General features: G+C 47.3%; 1 protein-coding gene across 1 annotated transcript in view; it reads left to right on the top strand.

The window, feature by feature from the left end:
• Positions 1 to 12,914, top strand: part of LOC138527254 (uncharacterized) — a 200,132-nt gene extending 187,218 nt beyond the window's left edge. Inside the window, exon 4 of the mRNA XM_069638358.1 lies at positions 12,513 to 12,914. Within this exon, the coding sequence (XP_069494459.1) occupies positions 12,513 to 12,729 (217 nt within the window). The 3' untranslated portion in view covers positions 12,730 to 12,914. The remainder of the gene's footprint in view (positions 1 to 12,512) is intronic.
• The last annotated feature ends 378 nt before the right edge of the window (positions 12,915 to 13,292 follow it).

Below are 13,292 nucleotides of genomic sequence, written 5' to 3'. Positions count from 1 at the left end.
GTGGTGCTCCTGTAGTGTACTCACTCATATAATGCATCGACATTTTGTATAGTACATTACTCGGGAGGGAATTTAATGCTCGCCTCCTTAGTCTTTAATAGAATTAATACTCCCTGCGCAGATAGCAGGGGTAATCTACATTCTATGACAAGACTGGAGGCGAGCATTATGCTTGTTCAAAGCTTCCCCAACACTGTACTAGCCAGACTCTCTGCTGGCTTAAAGTAAAACTCTTTAAATGTACGATCGTTTGACCAGTCTGCTGCTAGCATTATTACACTCAAGGGCACTCCTGCTCTCGCGGCTGACGATGCCATTGCACCTCTCACTGAATGAGCTCCATACGTGTCCACATTCACACCAGCTGCATGCATGATCTCCTTTACCCATCTGGCTATGGTAGCTGATGCTACTGCGTGATAGGGTTTCCTTCGCGCTATTAACAACTGGGTAATATTCGCTGCTCTATTCTCTGCTGTTCTACTCTCGTATTCTTTAATACATCGTGCTACGCACCATTTCGAATTTTCCGGAAAATACGAATAATGCACTGTGGAGGTGCCTGTCTTAGTTCTCCTGGCTATGGAGAATGTGACTCCTTCCGGTCCGAAAGCTCGCCTGTTAACCTCTAGAGCTCTAACGTCTGACACTCGTTTGCATGAGATTAGACATAATAGCATAGCTAGTTTACCAGATAGTTGTTTAAGGGTAAGGTATTTATCTGTTGGCCACTCTGATAATAATCGTAATACTGTCGCCACGTCCCATGTTGTGTTATATCTGGACACAGGTGGCACTCTGAATTTCGCCCCTCTAACGAGTCTAACTACTGCGGGGTGCTCTCCTGCTGGCACTCCTTCTATTGGCATATGTCCCGCCGATATGGCTGATCTGTATACTCCTATCGTACGGAAAGCTCTTCCGTTCTGCAGTAAGTTCGCTAAGAAATTTAGAATTTCCACTACAGGTGCTGAAACGGGATGAACACCTCTGTTCTTGCACCAGCTTGTCCATTTTGCCCAAGCTGCGTCATAGCTCCTCCTAGTGGAAGGAGCCCAGGACTCTGCGATAAGCTGAGCTGCCTGTGCCGAAATTCCTGGCAGGGCCCAGCGTCTCCTGATATCCTGCACGCGACTAGCGGGAGTGTCCCTCTCGCTCTCAGCTGGGTCCGTGATCAATCGCTCTCCTTCGGGGAGTACTCTGGGTACGTCCGCTACTAGCTCCATCAGCGTTGGAAACCACACTTGTGACTTCCACAATGGTGCAACCAACACCAGTTCCGCTCTCTCCCTCCGACACTTCGCTAGAACTCTGTTCAACATCGCGAAGGGGGGAAAAGCGTAATGTGGACCTCCTGTCCACTCCTGCAGGAACGCATCTGTTCCTTGAGCTTCCGGATCCAGCCTCCAGCTGTAATAGAGGCTCGTCTGTGCATTGAGCCGAGAGGCGAAAAGATCCATACGTAGTGGTCCCCATCTCCTGTCCAGCCTCTGAAACACTGCTGGGTCCAGTCTCCAGTCGCTGGAGTCTATCAGGTAACGAGAGTTCCAGTCTGCTACTACATTCAGTGAGCCTGGCAGGTACTCTGCTGTCTCTGACGTCTCTGACTGTAGACAGAAATGCCAGAAGTCCTTCGCTAGCTCCGCTAGCAACTTGGACCTCGTACCGCCTAGGTGGTTTATGTACCTTACTGCAGAAATGTTGTCCATCTTCAGCAGCACACAAGATTTCACTCTTCCTTTTGTGAAGGCCTTGATCGCGAACGATCCTGCCAGTAGCTCCAGGCAGTTTATGTGTAGCCGGAGCTCCTCTTCGCTCCATTTGCCCCCAGTCTGTAGGGTCCCACATCTGGCCCCCCAGCCCTTCCGGCTGGCGTCTGATTCTATTATCAGATCTGGCTTGTCTCCGAATATGGCTCGCCCATTCCAGGCGTCCATATTCTTCAACCACCATTCTAGTTCTGTAATGGAGTCTTGATCTAGAGGTACCTGTGATACTTCAGACCCTGCTGTAGATGTTTTATCTTCAACCTCTGTAGCGCCCGGTAGTGCAGGGGCCCTGGGAATATGGCCTGAATAGATGCTGCTAATAGCCCCACTATCCTTGCCAATGACCTGAGAGATATCCGTTGTTTCTCTAGGCATAATCTGATCTCCCTCTTTATGTCTTTCATTTTTCGAGCTGGCAGCTCCAGGGTTGCTTTCTTTGTGTCTAGTACAAACCCCAGGAAGTCTAACCTCTGAGCCGGTATGGTGTCCGATTTGTATTCACTAGAAATCCTAGAGAGACTAGAAGGTCTTGTACCCATCTCGTGTGGTATACCAGCACTTCTCGATCCTCTGCTAGGAGTAAAAGGTCGTCCAGATAAATGATCAGCCTGACGCCCTTCTCTCTGATCGCTGCCGCTACTGGTTTCATCAGCTTCGTGAAAGCCCAGGGAGCTGAGGCAAGTCCGAATGGCATTGTCCTGAATTGCCAGAACTGTCCGTGCCAGCGGAAAGCTAGATATGGTCTGTACTCCTTGAGTACGGGTACTGTGAGATACGCGTCCTTTAGATCTAGGCACGTCAGCCAGTCTGCTTCTCTTAGTGAGTCTCTGAGCTGATGTATGCCCTCCATCTTGAAGTGGCGATATATGATCCAACCGTTCAGCTCTTTGAGGTTTATGACCGGGCGTACCTTCTCTTTCCTGTGGACCAGGAACATATTGCTCACGAACTTGGGTGTGGTCTCGCATCTCTCTATCGCCTGCTTGCGAACTAATTGCGCTATCTCGCTGTCTAGGAGTGCTTGTTCCGCTTGCGCTAGCCTCTGACTCTGTGGCCTGCTCCGCTGCACTGGGGTCTCTATGAAATCTAGTCTCAGACCGCTGACGGTCTGCAATATCCAGGAATCGCTTGAAAGCTTGCGCCAATTCTCTAAAAATATGCGCGTCCTCCCCCCTACAGGGGGATACTGAACCGCTCTCACCTGGTGTAAACCCTTGACCTCGTCCTGATCCTCTGGACCTGCGGCCTCTCGGGCCTCTCCCTCTGGACGGGAAGAATGTATCCTGGCTCCTGTTCTCCCAGTATTGGGCTCTGGAGTTCTGAGGCCTTCTTCCTTGAGTACGACCGGCTGCACGGCCTCTGGAGCGGCAGGTCCCTCCAAAAACTCTACTCGGGAATATTTTGCGGATCGATGCTTGGGCCTTCTCGAGAGAAGCATATGTCCCTACCAATCGGCCCATCTCCTTCCCGAAAGTCTCCCCGAACAGGAGGCCCTGGGCTCCTTCTCCCGCTTCATATGATGAAAGATCGCTGAGCTTAGAATCAATTTTGAGTAAGAGACCCTTCCTTCTCTCTGAAGCAATGGCGCAATTCGCATTCCCCAGAAGGCAGACAGCTCTCTGCGCCCAACCTGCGAGAGCCTCGGGGTCAACGTCCTCCCCCGTATCCCTTGCTCTCTCCGCTAGGCCCATGATTTTTGCGAGAGGGCCTGCTAAGTCGAGTACTTTTTCCTGGCAGCTTTTCCAGGACCTGTCAATACCCTTGCGTGGGTCTTTACTTGTTTTCGACACGAATGTCAGCATCTTCGGATCGAGCTCGGGAGCTTCCGCTACTTTTCCCGGAAGATCCGGACGCGGGCACTCTGCTCGCAGTCGTTGTCTCACCTCCTTGTCTAGAGGCTTGCGTAGTCTTGCTGCCATGTATTGTGCTGCTCGGGGGGACGGATGCCACTCGGAGGACCTCGGATTCCGTATACTATCTGGGTCAAACATGTCCTCCTGCGGCTCCAGGAGGTGCTTCTCCTTTCGAGCTCTCTTACCCCCACTGGGTTTCGCCCAGTCTTCATCCTCTACCTCCTCGTCTTCTTGCGAGGCCTGGTAGTCATCCTTCTCATCTTCCGAGTCAGGGTCATCTCCTATATTTTCATCCCCTGGAGTGGGGGTCATGAGGTGTGGCACTGCCTGCCATTGCAGATACGCTTCTTTCAGCTTCGCAAACGCGTCAGGCACCTTTGGGGCCTTATCTTCTGCCCCTTCCAAAGAGCCCCGGGGGTCGTCAGAGGATTTCCTCTTGAGGGCTAGTATACTCCCCTTGTGTCCCTCTTTCACGGGCTCCGCGGGCGTGCGCTTCCAGTCTCTGGTGCTGCTACTAGGCTGTGAAAGCATAGCCTCCAGCGTCTCCAGCCTCTCCTGTAGGGGTCTGACGCCCTCTGCCACTGCATCAACAAGGGAGCTTCCTAGCACTTTCTTAAAGCTGGCCGCGAGGTCCTGGGACTGCTCCTCCTCGCTCCACTCAAATTCTGACATTCTTGTGCTTGTGCCTAAAATACCTGAGCCAGGTGTCTTAGCACGCCCACTGTCCCTCTTGATGATTCGGAGTCAGTAAAGTCGTTTAGAGTCAGTGGCTGCACCTAGACGTAATCGCTTTGTGGCTCCTGTGAAGCCCTCTGCTCAGTCGCGCCAATCTTCTGCTAATTAGCATTGTAAGAGCCCAGCAGCCTCCTGACCTCTGCCGCTCCTTATCCCGAGGCCTGCTGTCTCACTACGTGCTCCTTAGGAAACACGGCGCTTGCGATCGTTATGACCGTTGATTCTGAAAAAGGTCTCCCAATTGCGGTCACTAATAAAGACCTGCTCGCACGAGCGTACTGATGCCGGTTGTGCTCTGCAGATAACGGCGCTTCAATGCGACGTTTTGAAACTCGTGTCCTACGCGTCTAACTCCTCCCACCCGCGGGTGGAGGCTAACGCTCAAAATCGTTGTGCTCTCTGCGGTAGCTCCGCCCACCCACGGGTGGGGGCTGCCTGTGGAGCATTCTGGCCGCGCTACGTGCTTCGCGGGAGCTGGCTCCGCCTATGCGAGGGTGGGGGCCTGCTCTCGGATGCCGGCTTGGCCTGTGCTGTGTGGTTCGCGAGGCTGACTAAACCCCTGGCGTGCCGAAATTACGACACGGGGCCGTCCGCCTGACGAACAGACTCCTGCCTGATAAACCCTTCGGCAATACTCCCGCGTAATCCTCGCGCCGTCATAAGCGCCCCAAGCTTCTACGTTAACGCGTCGCCCGTTCTATAAATTACGCGCATACATTATGGACTATTACAGTTACTCCGTATATAAAGAATTTTTTTTTTTTTTTTTATGCGCTATATCGGCGCCTCCTCTCTTTCCCACACATACCGTGTCTTAACTATCTTTACTAATAGTCTCCCACTCAAACCCGGTCAATACATTCACTGACATGTGGAGAGGGAAGAAATTGTACTTATCTGCTTGAAGAGCAGTAAAAGAAGAGGGGGAGCCCGAGCACAGGAAGTGGGTTGTGACTGGTGGAAAGGGCATGGACTACCGAGACTCAGGGATGTTGTAGTTCTTAAAAAAAAAAAGAAAAAGAGAAAAGGGACGTTTACACTTTTTCATGGTTTTTATGTGTTTTGTTGAACTGCTGAAGAGTAGAAATAAATGAAGATGAAGCATAATGCTCGCCTCCAGTCTTGTCATAGAATAGCACTCCCAGCCCCATTGGGTCCAATTGACCAAACAGGGAATGGGGCTTAACCACCGCTATACATGATCCGGCGCAAATAATTCCAGACCGTGTTTCGGTAACGCTAATTGCGTTGGTGGTATCCCAGCGATATTACTGCCGGGATACCGCCAACCTCCTGATGAGGCCCTTGGTCCTAATGTGAGATTGTGAGTAAAAGGCCATTCACCTATTTGTTGCTGAGCTTGGATGAGACCCCCAGCTACCACCCCCTGTCCTCCTGCTCTGACACGTGAGGCATCTTGTGCAGCAGGCCATTGCTCTGTTTCCAGAAGTTCCAGGAGGGATCTACCATGATTCTGGCCTGCCTCGGGCATGTCTATGACTGCAACATGCATGAAGGAACAGGCTAGCCCACCTTCACCTCACAAGTCCTGATGTGACTCAGGTACCTTTGAGTTGAGTTTTGCAGGGGCAGAGAAGTAAGAGCAAAGTTCCTACAGCCTACTTGGCCCAGATTCTGCACTCTTTTTGTCTAGATTTGATGTTATATTATTACAAAAAACATGGGCGACTAGCTCTGTAGCAGTAGATGGGTTCGTGACATTTTTCTCTATCGCAAAAACGAAGAGCCGGAGAGGAAGAAATAGTGTAAGACTGATGATTTTGGTGGCAGAATCTCTGGCACCATTTAGTTCTCGATTATTATCAGCTACTGCTATCCTGGCTGTGTCTTTAAAAATGTCTAGTGCTGATATTCTGTATAGTTTACATTTTCATAAATAAATTCACCAGGGTTTACGGGAGGATATGGCAGAATGTTTAAATGTAGCACGGAAATACTTGGGGAGTGCTCACTCAATTGGGTGCAATCTCCCAGTTTTTATTCTTGGGGGGGGGGGTGATTTTAGTTTGTGACTGGGGGAATGCTCGGGTTTGGGCTCGGCTTTGGGGGAAGAAGATCTAGCCTACAACATATTACAGCCAGTGTCCAGATCTGGTAAGCCTTTGCTACATGTGCTATCTAGTTTTCGATGTGACCGTCCGGGGAGCTTCACCTTCCAGAATAACAGGTTTGCATCAATAATAGATTATTTTTAATGCTTTCGCTGGAGGATTGGCATTGTATATCTGATTTCCAAATAGAGCTCCGGCTGGAAAGTGATCATGATCCTCTAATCTTCCTGCTCGGGGCTAGGTCAAGTGGTACCGATTACACTAAGAAGTAGGCCGGTGCACGGCAGTGCCGTGTCGTAAGTCTGATAAAATGGGATACTACTACGGGAGGGGTTTTGTCCGATAGGTTGATTTCTTGTGGCCATAATAGCAACTGAAAGACTGTAAAGTCACCAAAGCCTACAAACAAGGAAGGCAGCATTTGAATGACATCTAATTCAATCATCTACTGAACTAAGGACCTATAAATCCTATATACTGAGGAGCAAACTACTAAGGAAATAAGGGGAACTACTACACCCAGCAACAAATTGAAGGAAGCAATTGAATGACATTTAATTCAATCATGTACTAAACTAAGGGCCTACAAACCCTATGAACTAAATATGGGAATAAGACCTACACGTAGCCAAAATATGAGGAAATACTCTAATATCAACCGATTGAATGACTACTAATTCAATCACCTATCCTACAACGGATCCATTAAACTTTATGAATGCAATAAAGACAAGGACCTACAAAATTTGGAAGGCAGAAGCAAAACCACAAGGAAACACTAATTTGGATAAAATCACAATTATGCAAGGTAGTAATTGAATGATCACCAATTCAACTGTCTACTTTACATTGGATCCATCAACGTTATGAACTCAATATAGGACAGGATTCAAACAACTGCTAATGGTATAAAAATAAATGGCATAAAAATAAAGTAAAAGGATTGAAGATCTCAAATTGTGAATACTGTCATCATTTATACTTACTACCAAATCAACACAATTGCATTTATTGAAAGCGCAACTGGATTCTCACTTTTTGGTTTTTCTTGTGGGCGTATCTAGAATCGGAGATTGCCCTATGGCTGTCATTACATGTGATGATACCTTAGTTTTATTTGTCAACATAATGCCAACGGCGAGAATTGTTTTAACAAGGAGCTCTTACTATAGCACACAGCGGCCAAAGAGGGCCAAGTGGTATACAAAAGAATGTGGGATGCAGAAGGGCGGCCTCATTAGCGCAGTAAAAAAGCGCCCTAAAAAAGCTTCTGCAATCAAATCCGCTAGATTAAATCATAAACAGGGGATGAAGGATGCAATATCTCAATGGAAGCACCACGTTTGGAGTGATCTGCAGAATGCCGTCCGTAGTAAGAATACTACTATGTTTCGGAAGATATTAGCAAATGGATCGGACACCAAACAAAACAAGAATGAGAGTCCCATCCTGGCTAGTGCGTGGGTGAATCATCTTTCCACACTATATAATTTCCCCTGGTCGGCAACACATATGCCGCCCCAGAACTATTTAATGGCTAAGAGGGCCTGTACAGATGATGATCGTATTGTGTTTTCTACTTTAGAAGTGCGACAAGCTCTATTAGCCATGGCTTGAAACACTAGTGTATAGGGGCGTTAAAATGCCTTATCATATCATATCATATCATATCTAATGGAATAGCACCTGGAGTAACATGGTACGGCTGGATATTTTAACATTAAATTTAACAATCTGTGTCAAAGTATTAATAAAGTTGTTTAATGTATTTAATAGAAACTATCTTTTCCCACCGATTTGGAAGGATGCCACAATTGTATCATTGTTCAAGAAGAGAGATAGGGTAAATCCTTGCTGCTATCATCCTGTCTCTCTGATTGGCTCATCAGCAGAATGGTTCGGGAGACTATTTCATAACAGATTAAACAAGTGGGTTAAGTCCACTGGAATCTGGGATGAGGAGCAATATGGCTTTCGCAAGGGATTTGGGACCATAGAATAGGTACTGTATTTACGTTTGATTTGAGATAAATATGTGCCAGGTCATGGTACACAGTGATTTTTGGGTTTTATGGACCTCAGCACAGCTTTTGATAATGTCAACCAGGGGAAGCTATGGGACTATGGGAATCTTTGGGGAGTATAGGCTTTCCCAAACCCCTTCTTGCTATCTTGGTGTCTCTTCATGAACATCTGACAGCTAAGGTCTGTATGTCAGGTACCGATGAGCTGTTGCCGGTTTTTAATCTACACGAGGTGTCTGGCAGGGTTGTGTCCTGGCACCTCTGGTGTTTAATGTATACATTAACTCTTTACTTAGTGATTTACGTGCCATAGCAGCAGATACGCCAAAATCTGCAGGCAGATCTATCCCAACCTTAGGGTAGGCAGATAGTGTCGTATCACTTACCTGAACACCTAAGGCATTACAACTGTTGGTTTCCGGTTCTGTTTTTTTATGACAGACCGAGATCTAAGCCTTAATACTACCAAATCAAAGGTGATGTGTGTTGGTCGCCTTAAGGGCAAATTACCTATGATTCTACAACAACTGGGAATCTGGAATAGGTAAGATAATTCTCTTGCCTGGGGAATATTAAGAACAACATGGATTGGGGTTCTCAGGAGGTAGTCCTGCAAAATGTGCTCAAGTGAATGAGGCAGTTCTGCGATTTCGTAAAAACCTGGGAGGGTGCCCTCTGGAGACTATTCACCCCATCTATAATGCTAAAGCTGTACCAACTGCGGTATAGCGTTCTTTCATCGGTGGGTGAAATTTCTATCGTTTTTTTTCTGAGGATTCTTTAATGAAAACACTCATTGAAATGTTTAGAGGGGTTAGAAAAGTATATATATGGGGTGGTGTGGTCGGATATAGGTAAAAAAAAATAAGGTATGGGGATTGGAGGGGAACCCCCCCAAAAATAAAAATAAATCAATTTCAATGGGTTTTTTCATAAAAAAATCCTCTGGAAAAAACCTAGAGAAATTTCACCCATCAATGAAATTACATTGAACCCCAACTTTGAGCTACGGGCTGAAGTGTGGGGCCACTCTTGTATGACCCCAATCCAACATAAAGAGAACTATTTATTGTGCTGTTTGTTTGGATTATCGATTGGTGCTCGGACATATTTATTGCATTTGGAAGCTGCTTGGGGCTATATTTCTAACATCTTACCTTTGAAGCCACTGACATTGTGGGCAAGATTGTGGCATACTAGGGCAAACAAGTATCATCTTTCCCATTGGCTTATTAAGGGTCTATTGGCATCTGAGGTGGGGGGCTGCAGTCCATGGCTGTAATTCATAAAGCAAGTTGTGTCCTTGATGGGCTATAGCAATGCACTAATGAGGAAAGGGAATTTGCTATTTCAAATCTTAAAGCCTGTCAAGATGTGCGCCCCGAGGACGCTGCGTACCTGTGTTTCCTGAAGGCTTGCGTGCCGGGGTCGCCAGGACGTTGATTGTAGAACAAAAGATGACAGGGTAACGCCAAGAACCGGCCCAGGTCCCGTCCTGATTTGAAGGATTGAAAATGGGTCCGATTCCTGACGCCACGGGTGGACACTTCCCTGGATTTACGTGGCGCCAGAACAGTGCGAGCACTGAACAGGGAAGGTCGGTAGATGTTAACAGCAAGCTTGAGTGCGTTGCTTGTGATTCTGCGGAGACCCTTTCGAAGATGGTGGAAGAAGGCAGCCGAGACTGTAGTATGGCAGCAACTGCAGGCAGCAGAAAAGGTAGAGTAAAGGCACCGTAGAGGCACTGGTACGCAAGCACAAAGCAGAGGAGGGTTCAGGCAAGGGAAGGTGGGCAGGCAGGAGAGGGGTAAGGCGGCAAGAAGGGAAAAGGAAGGGACAAGAGGCTCCATACCAGGACCAGACTAAGCCCAACCCAGGGAGGCCAGACCCCCAACCAAGGAACCAGACCAACAGGACAGGGGAAGGCAGGGCAAACAGGAAGGGAACAAGGAAGGCAAGCGGAGTAACCGAGTATGGACAAGGTAATCCAGTAGCGAGCGGGAGGTCAGGACCAAACCGCGTTGAGACGCGGCGAGTACAAGACCAGGAAGCTCTTTTATAGAGACTTGGCATGGAAGCGAGGCTTGACCCGCAATCCGAGCCGGCGCATGCGCGGAATCAAGGTATTCATGGAAACGAGGCTTGAACCACAAGCCCGTTCCCTGCTGCTTCCGCGTATGAACGCATGCACCCCGACTCGCCCGGAGCGGGCACGCACCCCAAATGAGCGATGACCTCGGAGAATACACCTTCGGCCAAGACGATACCGCGGGTACAGCCGCCAGGCATCTCCCCGCCCACGAGGATACAGACGTTCCTGTTCCCGGGTGAGTGTCCTAACAAAGCCACCACCGTGCAGGAAAAAGCATTAACCCCGCAAAGCTGTGAGGCAACTGTGCAAAATTTTCTGGAGCACAGATCACAGCTGAGTCTGGATAATTATACAAGCTGTTTCGTTAATCCACGCAAAAGGGGTACAATATTTAATGTTAGAGCAAATCTCTTACCACTCGCTTTGGTAGTGGTTAATTGGTCTAGTAGTAAGAACCAGACCATAACCCCTTTTTGCGCCTGTAATGGCACCACAGTGGAAGATTTCATTCTTTATTTACTCTGTCCTATTTTAAATATATCTTAGAAGAAAGTTTCTCCTACCTATTTTAAAATTGTATAATGTGTGTACATTAGGTGAAGCCAAGACGCTGTTGTTCTCCCTTCCCTGTAAAAATGTGGCCAACACTGTTTATGGTTTTATTGAAAATGCTTTATATTTGAGAAAATCAAATGTGTCAAAAATGTTGTATTTGTGTTGGATGTTTTATATATTTGTTATTTCTGTGTTTGTCGTGTACTTTTATGAAATTAACATTTCGATATAAAGTCTGATTTATTGATTGATTGACTGGAACATGCATGAAGGAGCAGGCTAGCCCACCTTCACAAGTCCCAATGTGACTCGGGTACCTTTGAGTTGAGTTTTTCAGGTGCAGAGAAGCAAGAGCAAAGTTTCTTCAGACCTGTGTGCCTTGCAGCTCTTTTTGAAATCAGCCTTTGGTGTTATGTGTGTTTTGAATTTGCACCATACTCTTTTCCTGGGCCTGCTTTTCACAGTACATGTTTTCTATGGCCAGACAACTTGAAGATGCCCTGATCAATTGTCTGCGGCTATGTTTAATTCAGAGATTTTCATCCAACACTATTGTTGTGTTTACCCTGAGGGTTCCATGTGTTAATATCGCCGCAAAAATATTGCGATACAAAAATATTGCGATATATTTGCAGCAATATTGACCCATGGACCCTGCGGGGGACACCTGTGCAACCCACACATTATTTTAAAATGTCCGGGAGACACCCCCGAAATCCCGCTCCCTCAAATTATCGCCCCCCAAAAATATCACCTATGGCGAGACAAACGGCCATATGTATGGCAATATTTTTGGTGGGGATATTTTGTAGGGATAACTCCCTGGGTGGGGTATGCCAAGGCATGGGTACCTTCCTTGCTGTCTCCAAGGAATTTAGTTGCACGTCACTGAATAGTATTTACCATGATCAAAGTATGCTGAGATTGCTTGTGTTCCTCTGCAGTGGAGACGTTGTCAAGCTCTTCCGGCAGTTCTGTCTGTAGCATAAAGATGGATACAAATATTTCATGTGGCCTTCAGTGGCAGGAGCAAGACTGATTCGCAAATGGTTAGTCTTCTTTTGTAGTGGCAAAGGAAGGCACAAGAGAATGGAATGGAATCTGCCTAGACCAAATGTCGGTGGTTATGACTGATTCAATGCTATCCTTCAATTACGTTTTGGTCTTCATGGAACTCAAAATTAGTCAGTTTCTTCGCCAAATTCATGTCGGAGGTAAGCAAAGGAATTTGCTCTGTTTGCCATATCTGTTATCAAGAAGGAGCTGTATTCCACCACTTGGTCAATTGAACTTGATGAATTATGTGTCTTTGTCCACCTGCAGAAAAGTCTGCATCTACAGCATGTTGGTTTCTGTTATCAAGATATACTTCCACAGTGGCAACCCTGTCTTCTTTTTCTCTTTCCTGCCAGAGAGATCCACTGCATCGATTACTTGTTTTCTGTGTTTTGGATTCTGATGCTGCTTGTGCTCACGTGGCCCATCAGCATTCTTCTCGGGGCGCTGTATGGATTTCTGGCCCCGTTCAATACCTGCATGGGACTGGATGACATCGACGAAAGTCTACTCCGTGGGATGTCCATGAGCAAGACTGTTATAACTAACGCAAGGACAAGCAAGCGGTTCTGACAAGACTGCAGAGTAAGACTGCAACGGTTGAGTGGCCACCTGCAACATGCCACCTCCCCTTCCTACTTCCTCCCTCACCCCGAAGTTGTCATCTGTGAGCTTTTTTAAATGCTTGTTGAAGACTTATGCGTCCTTCCTTCTATAACAGATATTTTTTACTTTAATAAAAATATGTTTGAAATTAGGGCTGCTGGTTGACCATGGTTTTAGTTGTTGCGTAGGGATTTATACATGTTCAGTGAAGAGGCAAGAACACCATTCACCGGATGGACAGCCTGCTGACTGCTCTAAAGGGCACACACAGGGCATTGAAAGCACGGTCCGCTTTCTATGTCTTGTATTCGCCACGCAAAGGCACAAAGTGGAGCATAGAGTTGAAAAGAGGAACAGGTAATTAGTGCATGGAGGTGTGGGGTTATGGGATATGGGGCGGGCTGGGTGGTGGGGAGAGTTTTGTGGTGCTGGGTCAGCGAACCGAGAGACAGAATCTGGGATCTGCTTCATCAGGAGTCTGACCGTGCTCTCCCTATCACATCGCATGATGTCCCATTTATTAGAGGCGT

Source organism: Ambystoma mexicanum, chromosome 14 (assembly GCF_040938575.1).
Source record: "Ambystoma mexicanum isolate Mex_15411 chromosome 14, UKY_AmexF1_1, whole genome shotgun sequence".
Lineage (NCBI taxonomy): Eukaryota > Metazoa > Chordata > Amphibia > Caudata > Ambystomatidae > Ambystoma > Ambystoma mexicanum.
The sequence above is the reverse complement of the archived record's forward strand: the minus strand, read 5'-3'. Positions and strand labels throughout refer to the sequence as shown.